The 20,251-nt window shown below is 44.7% G+C and overlaps 1 protein-coding gene across 1 annotated transcript in view; it reads left to right on the forward strand.

Moving 5' to 3' along the window:
• Positions 1 to 11,672: 11,672 nt before the first annotated feature.
• Positions 11,673 to 20,251, forward strand: part of setdb1a (SET domain bifurcated histone lysine methyltransferase 1a) — a 33,034-nt gene continuing 24,455 nt past the window's right edge. The window contains exons 1-11 of the mRNA XM_056298014.1: positions 11,673 to 11,838; positions 12,011 to 12,592; positions 12,934 to 13,110; positions 15,070 to 15,277; positions 15,518 to 15,591; positions 16,211 to 16,401; positions 16,538 to 16,634; positions 16,921 to 17,038; positions 17,661 to 17,856; positions 18,094 to 18,452; positions 18,939 to 19,055. Coding sequence (XP_056153989.1) covers positions 11,673 to 11,838; positions 12,011 to 12,592; positions 12,934 to 13,110; positions 15,070 to 15,277; positions 15,518 to 15,591; positions 16,211 to 16,401; positions 16,538 to 16,634; positions 16,921 to 17,038; positions 17,661 to 17,856; positions 18,094 to 18,452; positions 18,939 to 19,055 — 2,285 coding nt within the window. The remainder of the gene's footprint in view (positions 11,839 to 12,010; positions 12,593 to 12,933; positions 13,111 to 15,069; positions 15,278 to 15,517; positions 15,592 to 16,210; positions 16,402 to 16,537; positions 16,635 to 16,920; positions 17,039 to 17,660; positions 17,857 to 18,093; positions 18,453 to 18,938; positions 19,056 to 20,251) is intronic.

Genomic DNA, 20,251 nt, shown 5'->3' on the forward strand with positions numbered 1-20,251 from the left:
ACCCATCTACAGGCCAGTGGCCACTATTTCAAGGATGAGGATGTATGCATCCTTGATAGGGAGGAACGAGGAAGTTTGAACGGGGAGTCAAAGAGGCCATCTATGTGAAGAGGGAACGACCATCCTTGAACCGAGGAGGAGGGGGGGGATATTACATGGCTATTGAAACTCTAACTAATGCTCATGGTAATTTGCATATGAAACCGGTCGTTTTCAGTGTTACACCACAGTATTTATAAGGGTGGGGATACCTACAGTCAGTTGGGACTAAGGGTGATCAGTGAAAGTTGAATCAGTTCATCTGGACACAACGTCTCAACTGACTACAGGTATCCCACCGTTATGAACAATACAGTGGCATAACGACCGAAAACGATCTGTTTTGTATGTAAATTGCCGTGAACATTAACCGGAGTTAATGTGTACTATTCACAGAGCATTTTAGAATGTTTGCAATCACAGCATTGTAAGACCGCAACAGATGTACTTTTACCACCCCCCCACCCCCCGGTTCAGGGATGGTTGTTCCCTCTTCACATGGCAGATCACATAGAAGAGGGACGGAAGTGGTCAGTGATTAGTAGTGTTGCCTCACAACAAAAAGGTCCTGGATTCGAACCACAGGCCGTCCCAGGTTCTTTCTGTTGGGGGTTTGCATGTTCTCCCTGTGTCTGCTCGAGTTTCCTCTGGGTGCTCCCACCACTAAAAATACGTGCATTTTTAGGGTTAATACTCCTGCCTGTGCACCTAACCAGTTCTTTCCATTGCAGTAATAGTTTCTTGTGAATGAGGAGTAGAGGCCGGGGAAGAGCGGGCACTGTGCACCTACTACGACTACTACTTTGGGCTGCTCCTGTTAGGGGTAGCCACAGCGGATCATCCATTTCCATCTCTTCCTGTCCTCTGCATCTTCCTCTGCCACGCCAGCCACCTGCATGTCCTCCCTCACCACATCTATAAACCTCCTCTTTGGCCTCCTTCTTTTCCTCTTCTCTGACATCTCCATATTCAGCATCCTTCTCCCAATATACCCAGTATCTCCCCTCCGCACATGTTCAAACCCTCTCAATCTTGCCTCTCTTGCTTTGTCTCGAAACCGTCCAACCTAAGATGTAGGAAGATGGTGGCGCGAAATTCACATTCGCAGCAGCCTCACTCAGTACCGGTGTGGAAAGATGGTGGTGTGAATTCACATTTGCAGTGGCCTCACCCAGTACCGTCGATGCACTGTCTTTGTCCACGTCTGTGTCTAAATTTTTGTCTTCGTTTGTTGGCTGGGAGAGCTGGCGCTGGATCAGCTGCGAGAGCTTGCTCTGCTGCCCTGTGGGCCCAGGGACCATGGCCTTGCGCGGAGCTGCCTCACCTCCTCGGGTCAGGTGAATCAGCCATACTAAATTGTCCCTAGGTTTGAGTGTGTGTGTTGGCCCTGTGATGGCCCGGTGGCCTGTCCAGGGTGCCTCCACACCTACCGCCCAATGACTGCTTGGATAGGCTCCAGTATCTCCGCGACCCTGAAAGCAGGATAAGCAGTTTGGATAATGAATGAATGAATGGTTTGGATGTATGTGTTAGTTTGAACATGTGTGTTTTTGTAGTTCTTAAATGTGTTTTTGTCTGCATGTTGCACTGCTGTAGGCTGGGGGAAATGGCATTTCATTTCACTTCATGTGCACAAGTACATGAGGTGAAATGACAGTGTGTTCCTGATTCCTGAGCTGTCCCTGTATTATAATTGTTCCTAATCCTGTCCTTCTTCGTCACTCCCAATGAAAATCTTAGCATCTTCAACTCTGCCACCTCCAGCTCCACCTCCTGTCTTTTCGTCAGTGCCACTTTCTTCAAACCATACAACATAGCTGGTCTCACAACCATCTTGTAAACTTTCCCTCTAACTCGTGCTGATACCATTCTGTCGCAAATCACTCCTGACACTCTTCTCCACCCACTCCACCCTGCATGAACTCTCTTCTTCACCTCTCTTCTGCACTCCCCGTTACTTTGAGCAATTGTCCCCAAGTATTTAAACTCATATGCCTTCGTCACCTCTACTCCTTGCATCCTCAGCATTCCGCTGTCCTCCCTCTCATTCATACATATATATTCCGTCTTGCTCCTACTGACTTTCATTCCTATTCTCTCCAATGCATACCTCCACCTCTCCAGGCTCTCCTCAACCTACGCCCTCATTGGTGGTCACTTGGGGTCAAGTAAGACCGTCCTCCCTCTGGGTCCCTCTGGGTCCTCAGGTGGGTGTAGAGGCCGATCCTGGAGCCGCATAATGGAAGGATGCCTGCACATGAAAGCTTTTTACATGGAGTGGCTGATGCGCCTGGACCCACTACATGGTCCTTGGCAGGGGGTGGCCACAGTTCAATGGCATGGAGAATCAAGACGATTGGGGACCACCCTCTGTTGCAGCCTTCATCCACCTTCACTGCCGTTGTGACCTGGAGACATCTTCCACCAGTTCCGCCATTGAGGTCTTTGGTAGATCGCGCTTCGTCTGGAACCTCCCCCTTGGCCAGTCCGCCTTGGGTGACCCCACCAGGAACCAAGCTTCGGATGGCATAGCTTTTGGGATCAGTGGTACATGCAACCTTGTCCACCACGGCAAGGTAGCCATACAGGCGAAGACCTGTGCCCTGCTCTCGCTACAGATCACAATGTCATCCGCAAACATCCACGGAGACTCCTGCCTCATCTTGTCCGTCAACCTATCACCATTGCAAACAAGAAAAGGCTCAGAGCCGATCCTTAATGTAATCCCATCTCCACCTTGAACCCATCTGTCATTCCAACCACACACCTCACCACTGTCACACTGCCCTCATACATATCCTGCACCACTCCTAGTCTGTGAATGTTCTCATTCATCCAGGTCATGGTTATCCAAAGGAGTTGAATCAAGTGCAGCTGGACTTGGTATATATCCGTGAAAATATATACCAAGTATATACCAAGTCCAGTTGCACTTGATCCAACTCCTTTGGATGCACCACTCCTACTTATTTGCACATGACACTGGTCGTTGTTTTCGGTCATTACACATCTGTCGCCATCTTACAATGCTGTGATTGCAGCAATCCCTAATCCTCTGTGGATAGTACACATGGCCTTTGAAACTCTAGTTAAAGGTCACTCCCATATTTGCATATCCACGCTGGTCGTTGCTTTCGGTCGTTAGGCAACTATTGTACTGTATTGTTTATAAGGGGTGCGGATACTTGCAGTCATGTTAGATTGAAGATGTCACTTAGATGAGTGATGAAACGTATCTGTCAATAAACGTATCTAGATGATCTGATTCAACCTCCTTTGACACTCCTATACATACTTCTCTGCCACTCCCGGCTTCCTCATACAATACCACACCTCCTCTCTCGGCACCCTGTCATATGCTTTCTCTAAATCCACAAAGACACAATATAACTCCTTCTGACCTTCTCCGTACTTCTCCATCAACATACTCAAAGCAAACATCGCATCTGTAGTGCCCTTTCATGGCATGAAACCATACTGCTGCTGGGTAATCGTCACCTCTCCTCTTAACCTAGCTTCTACTACTCTTCCCATGTCCTCATGCTGTGGCTGATCAGCTTTGCTACAGTTGCTACAACTCTGCGCATCGCTCTTATTCAGGAAAATCGGTACAAGTATGCCTCTTCTCCACTCCTCAGGCATCCTCTGACTTTCCAAGATTGTTTAACACAATCTAGTTAAAAACTCCAGGTCATCATTGTATGCAGATGATGGAGCAATCTGGATATGGGGGGGGGGTCTGTTGAAACTTATACAGGAAGCAATAGTCAGCGTAGAAAATTTTAGTAGCAAAATCATGCTATATGCTGGTCACTAAAAAGAAATTAGGTAATGGGAAGGGGTTATACATACATATATACACACGTGAACACACAAAGCGCTTTGAGTGGTTGTTGCAGCTAGAAAAGCGCTATATAAAATGCAATTTGATTGATTGATATATTTAGAGAGAGAGAGAGAGAGAGAGAGAGAGAGAGAGAGAGAGAGAGAGAGAGAGAGAGAGAGAGAGAGAGAGAGAGAGAGAGAGAGAGAGAGAGATAGCGTCCGGGTGGCGTGGCGGTGTATTCCGTTGCTTACAGAGGATCGCCGGCTTGGTCGGGCGTCCATACAGACACAAGTGGCCCTGTCTACGGGTAGGAAGCCGGACGTGGCCGTGTCCTGGTCGCTGCACTAGCGCCTCCTTTGGTCGGTCGGGGCGCCTGTTTGGGGTGAGGGGGAACTGGAAAGGAATAGCGTGATCCTGCCACGTGCTATATCCCCTTGGTGAACCCCCTCAAGGTCAGGTGAAAAGAAGCGGCTGGCGACTCCACATGTATCGGAGGAGGCATGTGGTAGTCTGCAGCCCTCCCCGGCTCGGCAGAGGGAGGGGGTGGAGCAGAGACCGGGACGGCTCGGAAGAGTGGGGTAGTTAGCCAAAAATTCAATCAGGGAGAGAAAAAAACAAAGGGGGGGGGGGGCTCCACTGCCATCTCTCCTAAACCAGGGCCCCAGACTAACTTTTCCCACTGAAAATTTTAGGCGCACCAGCACAAAATTTAGGAGCACCACTTAAATCGACACACAACGCAGCACTTGTTCCATCTTAACTGTATCATTGATAAATGCTTTGGTAATAAATAGACCACTTACAGAAATAACAATATGCTGCTTTATTTTAAATGTCACAAAATGAGGTAGTGCTTAAAAGCAAAAAAACACAAAAACAGTAAGTTAAATAAAATGTAACCTTTAAAGTGCTTTTTGTAAGCATAGGCACCAAATAATACATTTATAAATTTAAACATAAGCTATGTGGTCAGTAACATTACTGTCATTACAGCTCAAGGACCACAACAAAACAAGCAAACACTGAACTCATACAGTATGCCTCTCCTTCCTTTCCCTTTAGTTTAGAGCACATCCCCCTGAGGGCCACTAGGAGGCTCTAGGGGCCAACCCTTGTAATTTGGCCTTCTTGCTCCTTGGCATCAAACTCACTGTGGCACTGCAATAACCCCCAACAGTAAAATACTGCTCCTACAAATAAATATTTTAGTAATAAAGTGCAATAAATATGTTACTCACATATCTGAACAAGCTGTACTTATACTATACATAACCACCTTACTATAAAGTAACGTTTTTTTTACATTATTTATCATCACTCCTTCACTTCTTCGCACTACATACTGTTTACATTGCACATAAACGGTTTCACCTACATAGCTTCTGAGAAAGGCAGATCATTACGGGTGTGTGTATTAATTGTAAAGCACTCTGAGTGGCTGTTGCAGCTAGAAAAGCGCTATATAACATGCAACTTGATTGTCATTCCTAGTGTATATTTCTTAAGAGTGTGTGTTCGAGTACAATGAGCCAAACCGGAGTCACATTCCTTACATACCTTGAGCATTTGCGTGCTGGACTTCCATATGGCCAATCAAAACATTCGCTGGCCTCCTCTGCTGCACGATCCGTGCATATACAATCTCGCATTCCTTGGTTGACACATCCGTGTCGCCATCAATCATGAATGAGAGATACATGGAGTCCGCTGTTTATTCATTTTTTGCAAGTGTCAGCTATCACGCCAATAAACTGGGCACATGCCGTGTCGTTGATGTGGGGTTAACGTTAAACTTCGTTCTTTTTTAAATAAGTGTATGCGACCCTTGGATTTTGTGAATGGTAGCTCTTCTTTGGCGATGTAGCACGCTGTATTGAATTTTATTAACAATTCGGCCTCTTCTGCAGAACGATGTGCAGATGCCTGCCTTTCAAATGCCGTTTGCAGAGACGCTGAACTTCCAGCCGTGCACCTGCCCCTGCACAGTTTGTGCTTCCGGCTGTTGTGCTTAAAGATGGTGTCGTGCTTGAACATTACGGTGCCGGTAGGCGATATTATGAACCCTACATAGCCCTCGCCAAAATCCCGTACCCTGTCCCAAATCTCGCGAACGGACGCCGGATTTCCGCTGCGTTGCTAAGGAAACAATCAACTATCACCTCGGTGCGAAGCAAAGCTAACGTTAGCTACCTTCAATTTTGGTCGCCAAAGTTAGTAAATTTCTCCCCCTAGTGGCAAAATAATAATTAAAATGGCAGTCTTATGTGCTCTCCTCTGTTCATGATCCTCATTGCTCATTGAAACTTGAGTAGTTTCGATGTCTGATACTTCATTACTTTTACCCAAGTAGCCTATAGCTTTTCAGCAGGCCTTCTTTATACAACACTGTGCACTATACACTATAGGCCTAGGCTAATAGTAGAAAATGTAAACTTTCTGGTAAATGAAGTGAAAGACATGACTAGGATGTTTGTCTTATGATTTAAGTGTTTGCCCTGAAAACGAAATTAAGCAGGAAGTCTAGACCCATAACAACATATTTTCGCGTTGCTACGGTGGCGCACACGTGACAAAGCCAGAAACGGGATTTTGGCGAGGGCTATGTAGGGTTCATAATATCGCTGCCGGTAGAGGGGTCGGCCATCTTGGTTTTCCCCGCAAAAGCTGTCCCACACTGAGAACACATACAATACATGGTGCCTTTTTCTTTGCTAAATCGCAGCCATGGCTATTGCACGGGCCATTCCTGTTGGAAGGAATACGTCTTTGCCTTTGTCACATGACCTGCTGCGGCTCCCTCTTCTGATGGTCGTTACACTGCCCCCCCCTCCGGGAAACGCTTCCGATGGCCGCACGGTCCTTCACTATCTCCCCATCCCACTTCTGACAGCAATGGAGCGAATTCGGGTGGCAGCCCGGGAACCGCCGCAGTCAGGACGCGAACCCGAGTCTCCCGCACCACGGGCGATTAGTGTAACGTGCAGAGATAAATACACGTAACGGGTCAGACCCTTTAGTCGACTGGTTAACGTAGTCGCCCGTGGTGCGGGAGACACGGGTTCGCGTCCTGGCTGCGGCGGTTCCCGGGCTGCCACCCGAATTCGCTCCATTGCTGTCAGAAGTTAGATGGTGAGACCGTCGGAAGCGCGTACGCCCAGAGGCGTGAGGGAGTTGATTATGGTGAAGCGCGGCTACGTAGCCCCCCGTGGTGCGGGAGACATGGGTTCGCGTCCCGGCTGTGACGATTCCTGGCTGCCCCCCCCCCGAATTCGCTTCATGTGAAACAATAATGTGTACAAAGCGAAGAAATTAAGTTAACTGAAGAAAAAAAAAACCCTCCCAATAAGAGCTTAACATCAAATGACCAAAACTCAACTCATAACAATTGAGCTTTAAATGAACAAAACCGAACTGAAATTAGCATGTGCACACCCTAACGTCCTACAGCCCACTAACAACTCCAAAGCTACTGCTTTTATACTCCCTTGGAGTTGATCAGCAGCACCCGAGTTCAGGCTGCACCACTGTGGCAGGGAAAGCCAACACCTGGAAGTGATTCACGATTGATGATGGGACAAATGGTGTGTTCTCACACAACCAGTCTTAAGATCGTTACACCTCGGAGTCACGGGATAGGAAGTCAAGTCCTGAATCCTTGGACCTCTCCAGTCAGGGAACCTCATCCGACTGAAATGTTCCCCGCTGGACGCCCTCAACGACAGGGCATCAGGCCTCCCCCAAACAGCCTGGCCGTCAGTCTCCTGCCCTGAGCTCGGCGGAGGAGTTATAGATGGCTGCTGCACCTTCCAGCAGCCGCGGACAGTCCTGACGGTCCCGCTGCACCCCCCGCCCCCGCCGCTGAAGCTGGGCACACCGCTGCTGGACCCGATTCCACCTCCGCTCCTGCGGCCTGCCCTCTTGCTCCATCCTGCCCCCCCCCCCGGACTGCTTCTGCACCAGGTGTCGCCTAAGACTGGACAGTTCAGCGCAATCTGGCTGATCCGGCAGTTGACCGCTGCCCCACGCTGGTCAAGTACACCATGCACCCAAAGTCTCCTCTCTCCGGCTGGCACTTCCTTCACCGCCTCCTACTGGCCTGGATCCCCCCACTGCCACCAAATGTGGGGAAGCCTGGCCTGGGTGGCCAGACTCAAAACAGTTTCTATAAAAATGATTTCCTTACAGGGTGTAGCTACATGTGAAACAAGAATATGTACAAAGCAAAGGAACAAATTAACAGTTAACTGAACAAAACTCAACTCCCAATAATTGAGCTTAACATCAAATTAACAAAACTCATAACTTGAGTTTTAAATCAACAAAACCGAATTCACAACAACCGAAATTAACAGCATGTGCACACATCTACACTCTGACGTCTTACAGCCCACTAACAACGCCAACGCTGCTGCTTTTATACTCCCTTGGGGTTGATCAGCAGCACCCTAGTTTAGGCTGCACCACTGTGGCAGGGAAAGCCAACACCTGGAAGTGATTCACGATTGATGATGGGACAAACGGTGTGTTCTCACACACTTTGTCACAGGGCTTTATTTTATATACTTAAACGAAACAGGTTTACTATCCAGAATATAACTTCTCTAAGAAGTCATGCTGTTACAGACTCCAGTACAGTAGTTGGCGGCATGGAACTGAAAGTTGGTTTGTAATCCGCTAAAAAAAAAAAAAAAAAAACCCCGAAGAAGCCATTCTTTGCCCGCTGCTTGTTAAACGGAAGGAAGCTGCCGAGTTGTCTGTTAGCGGCGGAAAACACTGTGTAATATCAATCAATCAAGTTGCATGGCCAAGGTGTCTTGATTTACTCATGTTGAGCCATCAAAGCAGCGGTTTTTACTTTTGCTTGCTGATGCTCTAGATTTTCCCGTTTAGTCAGGGAAGCTTAGCCTCGCTGCTTGCTACAGGCATCGAACGGTAACAATAACTCGCCCACAAATGCGGTTAGCCATTTAGGCTAATGAACTAATACTACTTTTGAAGCGGCGCAAAAAACACATCGGTAAGCTAGGTGTGATGATGCAAGTTCACTAACATGCAGCCTTTGTCTTGATGTAGACATTTGGTGCAGTGCCTACATATACGTGTCTGAAATGTGGCAGGAATCCCGTATTAAATGGGGTATTAAATGGGGTAATGTGAAGGAAAATTGTGGCATGAAGCATCAGTAGTTATCGTTTATTCATTGTGTATTTGATTCTTTAAGCCTGTTGGTCAAACCTGCTTTAAAGGAGGTCGTGTTATGTGGTATCAGACTGAATCCTCCAGGGGGGGAGTAAGGAATGTCCAAGATGAGGGTGCTATTTCTAAGCTGTTTCTTCTCTGCCTATGTTCTGGTTAACGTTTACAATATCCTGTTATGTTGTAGGCTGTCATGAACAGGCTGCCATGAGATAAATCATATAGAGAGCTCTTCGAGGCTCTTTGTAATCCCTATATGGCTATGTCTTTAATGCCTTTGTGGCCTTGTGCCCCCCAACATGATAACTAGACGCTCAACCAACCTGTGGTATAACACATAGGAAATGTATATTCATTGGTTGGCCAAAGCTGACCAATGAATAATCGTTTCTTTGTCTAGAAAAAAAGGTATATAAGGAAGAGATCTCTTTTGTGTATTTTAGAATATGAGGGAGGGGCTCATGATGGTTGTATTCTTCGTATTGTACAATACTAATTGTCTTGTCTCCATATTGTACAATACTAATTGTCTTTTGTCATCAACCGTCATTGTTTTGTGTATTTATTTCTGAGTCTTGAGTGTTCACAGGTAAATTTCCAAAACATGTAGCAGTGCCATTAAGGACAATTTCATCTCTTCCGATTGCTCCTCACATTCCAATTATATGTTGTGGCAAATGTACTGGCTCCTTATGAAAAGCTTTCACTCGATGCTTACCTACACCTAGGTGCCCAAAAGGTCTAAATTTCATAGGGCCATGTTCATCTACTCCTAGCAGTATCCATCTTAGGCAAAACTTGGTATTACTATGATTGTTATTGTTCAACTTTGTCATTGCTCAATGCGCATAGCTCAAAATCTGATCATGTAAGTGAAGAGCAGAGGTACAAGGAGGCATTGTGCCACTAATGGCTACGATTAATACTAGTATATTTGATATGTTATTTACATTATGCAAGTAGAGCAGGAGTCAGTAGAGGGTTAGAGGGTAACAGTTGCCTGGGTCCAGACCTTTGAGTCCACCCATTCCACCGAGTAGAGTGATTCTTCTGGTCTGGCATCATGTCATGAAATAGCAGTTTCTCGGTTGGAAAAGCGATTATCCAGTGAGCGCTGCGGGGGGGGGGGGGGGGACTAACAATTAGCCAATCAGCGCCACGAGCGGGACTAACGCCATTGTCAAGAGTTACATGGCATGTCTTCTGAATGTTGCTCGAGATCATAGATTGTTTTTACTTCACTCTGCTCCACTATTAACACCCCAGCAAAACCAGTATGTTGGCATGGCTACGCATCAGTGTTGACTTAAAAAGACATTAGATTCAGGTGGATATGTTGGTCTCTAGTGATTGGTTAAGGAAAATAGAATCCCCATCCCCAACGGAAATCGGTTAGAGTGGAGGCAATGTCAGACTGAAGATGGAAATGGAATGTAACAAGTTGACAATTCTGTCTAATATCAGGCAAGGGTAATAGTGCAAGAGCTTATATTCATGGTGATTTATATATTGTAGTACTGTATGTATATGAATGAACCCAATGTGTTCCAGCAGTTATGGACAGCAATGATGGGGATGAGATGGAAATTACTCAGAATGAGCTCCAGATGTGGATCAGTGAGTGGGTGGAGAAGAGCAAGCTGGTGGACCTGGCTGATCTGAAGAGAAGCCAACTGCAGTCGCTGCTGGAGAAGAGGGAAAAACGGGTGGCTGCCTTGCTGAAACTCTGCGAGTAAGCATCCTACCCAGGCTTTGTTTCAAATATCTCATGGAAGGGGTCAAGTGCCTTTTGTTTCAAAGTAGTCTAATCAAACAAATATGACTGTACTTGTTAGGTACACAAAATTGAACACTCAGTTTTCTGTCAAAAGAAACAGTCTGGACATTGGTTGTTAGATGACTTTGCACACTGACAGTGCTTCGGTTTCCATAGAAAGGAAGAGGGGAAAGAGAGCTACATGCAATTTGCCCTACATGTTTTACGACGTTTAGATTAAAATAACCATTTCAGTGTTGGCTTTTTTAATTAAAGCTACAATCCTGAAGATTTACATGGAAACAAAATTTCATTTTAAATACTTTCTTTCACTGGCATATTTAAGACAATAGCTAGTATGTAAATATTTAAATCATGGATGGTTTTGTTGTCAGTTATTGTAATCGTTACTGTCAGATAGGACTTTCCTGGGAAAAATTACACAGCACATAGCATTTCACCTTCTCACAATAGCAGTCAAGTAGAGTAGAGTAAGGCTGACAGTAGCGAGTTTGAATAAGAATCAAAGTTGTCATGACTTACAAGCGGTTGTGGTAGACCAAGCTCACAGAAGACATCAAAAACTAAAGTTCAACCATGTTTTTTTTGTTTGGTGTTGAGAAAGTTGGTGAAACAGTCACCATCAGCACTGGTGACTGTTTCATTTTGAATTGCTCTCTGAGATGGAGTGGTCAAACACAAATTCAATTGTCAGTATCACATTAGGTGTCAGCTAGTTAAAAAGAAACGGGAATCTTCAGTGTTGTAGCTTTAAACGTGATCTAGCTTGTTGGACTTCAGCATTTTTCCTCCATGTTTTCTCCTATATTAATATGCTTGCTGACTCGATTGGCGATGTCTTGCAGGTCAGTAGCAGAATGTGAAGCTGTCACAAAGAAGCTGTACAGTCTGCTCGGGTGGGAGTACAAAGATGAGGATTCTGATGATGAACCAGCGGGCGGTCCAAACCCTGCTGCTGTTAATACTGATGATGATAATGACAGCGCGGTCATGGACTGTGGTAAGTAGCTGATCGTTAAGATGTGTTGAGGAACAAACATAATGGGTAGATCATCATTGTGCGTGACCCCCCTTTTTTTTTTTACCGATTAAGATAAATGATAACACTGTGAATGTTACAATTGTATTTTGGCTGATTGTAAGATGCAGTTTGGCCTGTGTTTCCTTTGTAGATGATGTGCCTCAATCCCCATGTGAGGATATTGCCTCCGAGACTGACGCGCCCAGCTCTATGATCCCTGACAGCCCTACCCTCCGCCCAGCGTACACTCAGATCATTAACACTCAGGACTCAGATAAAGGTGAAACACTGCTGAGGGATGAGGCTTCTAGTTCTGCTATAAAGAGGCGTGCGGTGGTGGAGTTGACCAGACTTTCTGAGGATGAGATTCGGAATGCTCTTTGTTCGCTGACGCCTGGACAGTACAGTAGTGAAGAAGAAGACTTGAGCAGCTGTGATTCTGATAATTTCTGGGAACCAAAAGATGACTCTGATGATTCCGATTACTCAGACTTTGAGACCAAATTAAAAAAAACAAAAGAAACATTTAAAAAAACTGCAGAAGTCAAAAAGGGTCACCCCAAAAAAAACGCTACTAAAGCAAGTACTTACACCAACGTGAGTGTTGCAGATAACACAATCAAATCTCAACAAAATGTAAACACTGATTCTATAGCCACCCAGTCAAAGATAAACATCCAAACTGAATTACCAGTGAAAGAAACATTTGACGCTACGCAAAGGACAAATAAAGGTAATTCTCTTGTCTTTTTCAATTAATGCCTACATTTTTCTACAGCTCCACCCCTATAATATTCCATGTGGACACATTTCTGCTGCTATAGAACAATTAGGCAGCACTTGACGGTGTTGTCTTGCCAAAATTGGAAGTTCTCCTGTATTTAGCAATTTTCAGGATATGTGAACACATTGAAAGTTGTTGAAAAACTAATATATATCCAGGAATAAGAAACTAGACATCCTCTTCTCAAATACAAAAGAAAAAAAATGCGTGGCTTTGATTTCATAAGCAGTTTTCAATTTGCAATACCTCTTGTTCATCAGCATTATAACTGTATTTTGCTGTCCTCTCAGTAGCAGCATTGGGTTTCGGGGCTGTAGTGTCATCCGTTTGCCAAGCCCCCACCAAACAAGCCACAGGACCCCCTCCTGGCCTGTCAGAGGAGGTGGTCACAGTTAACATGGCAGTCCTGGCCAAGAGGATGTCCAACAAGTGGCAAAAAGGAGAAATAGTGGCGATCCCAACGAAGGGTAAGGAATAAAAAGCAGTTGATGACACATTTCTTTTTGTAGGAAGGATGTAACATACTGCGTTTAAAGAATACCTTGTAATTTAGAAAATTTTATTGTTTTGATGGGCACAAATTTCTAGAGGAGACTTTCACACATTATCCTCCCGGCTAAAAATGTTAACATGTTTTACTTTCCTTAATGAGCTGATATTGGTATGATGTGTAGCAAACAAGGCTACTGTTAGTGGTACCCATCAGCTTGAATACAGAATGGTTACATTAATTTTTTTTCAGTCTAATTCAAACATGAGTTTCAAGAGTGTGACAATTAATAATACACAAACTGTAAGTCTACCCCTGAAAGGACACCCATATCAGTAAATTATAGGATATTCCTTGAGAAGCTCTAGTATAAGTTCTATTTTCAATGAAAATAGTTATAAACTTTGTTACACAAGTGGATTTCAACGCTCTTATAATTGTTTTGCCACTCTTAAATATCTGTTCAAGCAACTACACTAACTGTGTGTCAGCTAGAGCAAAGCTGCCGTTAACCAGTGCGACCTCATCCTGAGTTCTCCATTTATGCCAGTGAAGAATACAGCTGGGGTGGGAACATGGAAAGCATTGGGATGTTGGCAGTTAGCATCTGGATAAATTCTCTCATCACATAAAATCAGTGTGTAGAATCCCATTCTAGGTTTCACAGCTGTATCCAGCCAATTACCCCACTCTTCCAAGCTGTCCCGGTCTCTGCCCCACCCCCTCTGCCGATCTGGGAAGGGCTGCAGACTACCACATGTCTCCTCTGATACACGTGGAGTTGCCAGCCGCTTCTTTTCACCTGACAGTGAGGAGTTTCACCAGGGGGATGTAGCGTGTGGGAGGATCATGCTATTCCCCCAAGTTCCCCCTCCCCCCTGAACAGGCGCCCCGACTGACCATAGGAGGTGCCAGTGCAGCGACCAGGACATATACCCACATCCGGCTTCCCACCCGCAGACACGGCCAATTGTGTCTGTAGGGATACCCGACCAAACTGGAGGTAACATGGGGATTCGAACCCCCAATCCCCGTGTTGGTAGGCAACGGAATAGACTGCTACGCTACCCGGACACCCCTCATTCTGATTTTAACTATTCTGATTCCGATTCTGCTTACTGATTCCGGATTTAACGATTCTTAATTCTGATTGTTTGAGGGGCAGGGTCAAAACAGGTCACATGCTTATTTCACAGAAAAAAAACTTAGTTTTAAAAACCTTTACACAAGTCATATTCAGTGATATTCATATTCACAATTGACTTCATATAGTTTATGGAACCTGTAAATTAATTTCATAGTTTAGTTTGGTTGCTTATTAAATGATATGATTCAATAATAATCCTTTTATTCTTTTTTCATTCACTGTATTGTAACTAACACTGAAACCCGCTGAAATGACAACATGTCAACAGTCTAAAAAATAATTAATTTACAGTTTAGTGAGCTGCAGCCCATGTGGGTGTTGACAAGAAAGAAGTAGGAACATCTGTGCGAACATTCATTTAGGAAAAAGATACATTACAGTATTGGCACAAATTTGACGCTGTTTTTATTAATTCGATCAAGTATAGCTGGTTTGCTGTGTCGCTGTTAAGAATAAGACAAATGGTATTTCATTTTCACTAAGCTGATTGTGACTAAGTGCTGGCTGAGGGTTGACTGAGGAGGACGAGGTGTGTGAGGGAGAGGGAGACTGGTGCAACACGTCAAACACAGTACACGTTGATTTGTATACTATGCTGGTGAAGGTGTTTTGTCAAGTTAGTAGTGCATCCTCCCTTTCGCGAATTAAGTTTGACACCGGTGTTAGACTGTGGCGACCCGTTTCAAACAAAATGAGGCCAGTGCTTTTGAGCGCTTGCTGCCGTCCATGATGGTGCATGGCTCTACCCTCCCAGTCTGGTTTTCATTCTTGGCCTTGCATGCTTTGCAGAAGATGGTGAGTTGAAGTACAAGGTTGATTTCAGAGAGGATGGGACCAGCCTGGTCTCTGGACATCACATGGCGTTTGATCGTATCCCGTCCCTGGAACGGCTGTATGTTGGTGCTCGTGTGGTGGCCAAGTACAAACAGACCAACCAGTCTACCTCTTTCTACTCTGGTGTGCTTGGAGAGCTTCCCAGCAGAAGGAACCGCATGAGGTAGGGGTGTGAGAGCGCATACCTCTAGAGCTTGTGACTCCAGCCCCATCTATGAACATTTTTAGAGCTTAAATTATGTTGTCTTTAAACAATGAACTTTTTACAAAATTATTGCATTAAATCTTCCCCGGTGAAATCCATTATTTTGGATCATTTTTATAAAAGTATAGCACGCTTAAAAAAAAGGAAAAAAAAGTGTTTGTGTATGTGTGTGTGTGTGCGTGTGTTTTAATGTTTCAGGTTCCTGGTCTTCCTTGATGACCACACCCCGTGCTATCTTGGCTTGCCTTCTCTTCACCTGGTTTGCAGACCATGTAAGACTGAAAATCAAATGTTCATTTGTAACATATTTTTATCTTGTTCTTCCCCATGGGTCTTCGGCACTGAAGAGATTGGAGATTGAAGAGACAACCCTTCCTAACCACAGAAAACTGAAAAAATGTGCAATGGTGAAGAGAATATATCAGAGATGCTAGCATTTATTTCAGCATCTCTGTTATATTCTCTGCACCATTGCACTTTATTGTCTCTTATTTCGCCTGTATTTTGCCTGTATATAGTCAATCCTTGTGTATATAATCTTTTGTATAACAATCAGAAGGTTGTTGTGTTATTCTATGTTAAGTACATTATGAGAGCCATGAAACCAGTGTCAAAATCCACGTGTGTTATATTTATTTTACATATTTTTATTTAACATATTTTTACCCTTGTTCTTCTTTATGGGTCTTCAGCACTGAAGAGGAGCACCCCTCCTAACAACAGAAAATAATCCCATAGCAATTTATCACAAAAATCTACATACATACAAGCAGGGCAGGATAAGAAAAACTGCAGAGGCAGCCTTGGTACAGTTTTTGCTAGCGAGCTAAGTAGGGCATGTCAGCCAATAAATGAGCCAAACCTTCTCCGTTGTCTCTCATTCTGTGGCAGTGAAGAATGTTTGGGATGATATTCCAGACTGCACCCACAGTCATTTCATTCAGGACTATCTGACTGTCTGGCCGTACCCGCCCTTGGTCGAGTACAGGATCGGAGATGAAATCAGCGCAGAGTTTGAAGGAGTCCAGAAGAAATGTGATGTGAAACAGATAGACTGCAACTTGGTTCATGTTATTTTTCAGGTGTGTAGTATCCCCAAATAGCCTGCATTATGTTTGCAGTAATCCAATTTCACTTGTAGCTTTTTGATACCTTTTTTTCTTGGATATTGTTTTTTGATTTATTGGTGTAAGGTAAAAAATTATGGGTCCTATTCAGGATGACCAACATGAGGAGTGGATCTACCGAGGCTCCATACGACTGCAACACTTGGTCAATATGAAAGAACATATGAAGCTGGTTCAAAAAGATGAAGGTAAAGACAATCCGGTCTTGAACTCCACAACCGTTATTTCAACACAACACTGACAACAGTTACTCTTGTTTTTACATTGTGTTTTGTTTTGTATTTTGTAACTTCTGACATGGTAGGTCACATTAAATGATGGGTCTGAATCAGATTTGGTGTCATTAAAAAACGTACAAAAATTTGGAAAACCATTTCTTGTTTGTGCTACGCTAAAAAGAAATATGCGTGAGACTTTAATCAGATTGGTGTGGTTTCAGTTCTGAATCACTGTTTCTCCCCCCCATTCTTTTAGGGTCAACTCTACTGACCACCCACACCAATAAATCTCAGGATGGCTCCACGTCAACTCATGTGCCAGCAAAACACACTTCACCTTCAACCAGAAAAACTGGACAGGCAGTTGTCTCCAGGTTAGTTTCATTGGGATTGACGAAGATGGACAGGATTAGGAATGAGTATATTAGAGGGACAGCTCAGGTTGGATGGTTTGGAGACAAAGCAAGAGAGGCAAGATTGAGATGTCTTGGACATGTGTGGAGGAGAGATGCTGGGTATATTGGAAGAAGGATGCTGAATATGGAGCTGCCAGGCAAGAGGAAAAGAGGAAGGCCAAAAAGGAGGTTTATGGATGTGGTGAGAGAGGACATGGAGGTGGCTGGTGTGACAGAGGAAGATGCAGAGGACGGGAAGAAATGGAAACGGATGATCTGCTGTGGTGACCCCTAATGGGAGCAGCCGAAAGTAGTAGCAATAGTAGTAGTAGTAGTCGTAGTCCTGTAATGGCATAACAGAACATGGAGCTGAATGTAGTAGTTTCTTTTGTTTTGATGAAGGCGCTTTGTGGTAGTTTTTTTGTGACTCTTTCAGACTGCTAATATTGCAGTATTAGAAAATCAATGTGTTCTTTCACATACTATGTTATCTGGTTGTGCCAATACTACATCTATTATGTAGGCCCAAGGTGCTCCATAGCTTTTTGCCTATGTATCCTTCTCTAGCTGACCTTGAATGGTAACATTCTTTTTGTATCAGGAATGCCACGGAACAGGAAGTCATCATCCCGACTACTGCTGTGGTCACCTATACCCCACATGAATGCTGTCCTGCATGCCTGGACCAGATCAGGCCTTACTGGGATGTGAAACATTGTCGTGGACGCAACCCAATGGTCATTCCTCAACTCTTTGGGTTTCGGCGTATGATAGCCCCTAAATGTGATAAAAATAAGGTAAATAGGCAGTGCTTTTTTTTGACACATTAGGCCTAATTAATGCCCCACTTTGGTTGATAGCTTTTTTTTTTCTTCTTTTTTTTTTTAGCAAACTGATGTGGCTGTCTTAGCAAATTATAGATTCACACTGAATAAGGAAAAATGTGGTCTGATATTCTCTCTTGTCCTTTAAATGATTGTGGATTTCCTCCCCCTCATCTTCCTTTCTCATATGCCTACTCCCTGCATCATCAGTCCAAGTTGTTGTCCCATGTGTACTACCGCAGTCCATGCGGCCTGAGCCTCTCCAGCATTGCAGCAGTGCAAGACTACCTTTACCGGACGCACTGCGATTTCCTCTTTCTGGAGATGTTCTGCCTGGACCCCCATGTGTCTGTCAGTACCTTTCTTGAGACCCTCCCGCCTAAGATCTACATTCCAGACCTGGCTCAGGGCCTGGAGAACCAGCAGGTGTCTTGCATCAATGAACACAACAACATCCGGCCCCCTGAGGTGGCCTACAGCAGTGAACTTGTGATTAAAGGCGACATCTCTACCAACAACAGCCTTGACTTCATGCCAGGGTGTGACTGCACTGATGGCTGCAGAGACAGGTGCACATGATTATCTGAGAACAGTTTTATCTTGAACCAAACAGAGGTCACTATTCATTGGTCAACTACATTTGTCGTTTCAGTCTGACTATCATCCAGACACGCCTGATTTTGTTACAAGACATATTTGGATGCATAGAGGAAGGCTTTTTCCGACATTGCCATTAGATCCAGTGAAAACCAGATGTTGCATTGTGATTAAAATTCTGTAGTCTGGATGAGACCAAACTATGATGCATGTACAGTAGAAGTCATATGAAAGGATGTTGAGGACGAGTGGCATAAATGATGCAGAATCAATTTAAATAAATTCAGCCGCAACACACACACATCAGTAAGTTGTTGGTCAATTGTGGACATGCCCTGACAATGGAATCTTCGGAATCAGACCTTAAAATGGCATTAAAATACCTGGTATATCTGATGCAATGTATTAACAGAAGCTAAAGTCTTAACATGACCTATTTCTGTACATCTTTCACAAAGTGTGGCCTGCTCATGTCGTCAACTGACTATTCAGGCTACTTCCCTGAGCCCTGGGGGACCAGTGGACGCCAGCGCGGGCTACAATCACAAGAGACTGAATGGTCGTATTATTACTGGGTGAGCCTTTCATTTCCTTTATTTCATGTCTTGTCTGTTAAATATTTATAACACTTCTGTTTAGTTGAAGATGAACACCATAAAGCAACAAGTTGTATTCAGAAATATGGCTATAATGGGGGTGTCTGGGTATCATAGAGGTGTATTCCATTGCCTACCAACACAAGGATCGCTGGATATAATCCCCGTGTTACCTCCGGCTTGGTCGGGCATCTCTACAGACACAATATGCCATGTCTGAGGGTGGGAAGCCGGATATGGGTGTGGTCTGGTCGCTGCACTAGCGCCTCCTCTGGTCGGTTGGGGCAGCTGTTCAGGAGGAAGGAGGAACGGGGGAATAGCGTGGTCCTCCCATGTGCTACATCCCCCTGGCGAAACTCCTCAATGTCAGGTGAAAAGAGGTGGCTGGCGAATCCACATGTTTCGGAGGAGGCGTGGTGGTCTGCAGCCCTCCCCGGATTGGCAGAGGGGTTGGAGCAGTGACCAGAACAGCTCAGAAGAGTAGAGTAATTGGCCGGATACAATTGGGGAGAAAAAGGGAAAGGAAAGAAACATGGCTATAATGGGTGGCACGTTGGCCCAGTGGTTAGCACTGTTGGCTCACAGCAAGAAGGTCCTGGGTTCGAACCCCAGGCCATCCCAGGTCCTTTCTGTGTGGAGTTTGCACGTTCTCCCTGTTGTCTGTGTGAGTTTCCTCCGGGTGCTCCGGTTTCCTCCCACCATCAGAAAGACATGCATTTTAGGGTTAATACTCCTGCCTGTGCCCCTGACCAAAGCAATGGAAAGAAGAACTTGAATTGGTCCCCAGGCACTGCAGCTACCAACTGTTCCTGTACAATAGGATGGGTTAAATGCAGAGAACAAATTTATTGTAAGAATGCAATGTCAAGCAAAGTGGCTTTAATAATAGGAAAGAATGTGATTTTTATCTAAAATGACTATTTGTTACTTGGTGTTGGTAAATAAGGGTTTACCGCTTTAAGAGCAAGATCTGGGGTCGGACTCTGATTGGTTGGTAGGGAGGGGGGAATGAGGAAGTTGTTGTTGTGTGGCGCGAACGGTATTGGGAGCTCCACGCAAGTGAAAGGAAATATTATTACTAAGAACTGTGATATATTGGACCTATGTCAATGTTTTGTGCAGCTGTGAAGAAGGATTAAATGTGTTTCCAAAGAGAGAAGACGGTGTCCTCGCCA

This window comes from Lampris incognitus, chromosome 18 (genome assembly GCF_029633865.1).
Source record: "Lampris incognitus isolate fLamInc1 chromosome 18, fLamInc1.hap2, whole genome shotgun sequence".
Taxonomy (NCBI): Eukaryota; Metazoa; Chordata; class Actinopteri; order Lampriformes; family Lampridae; genus Lampris; species Lampris incognitus.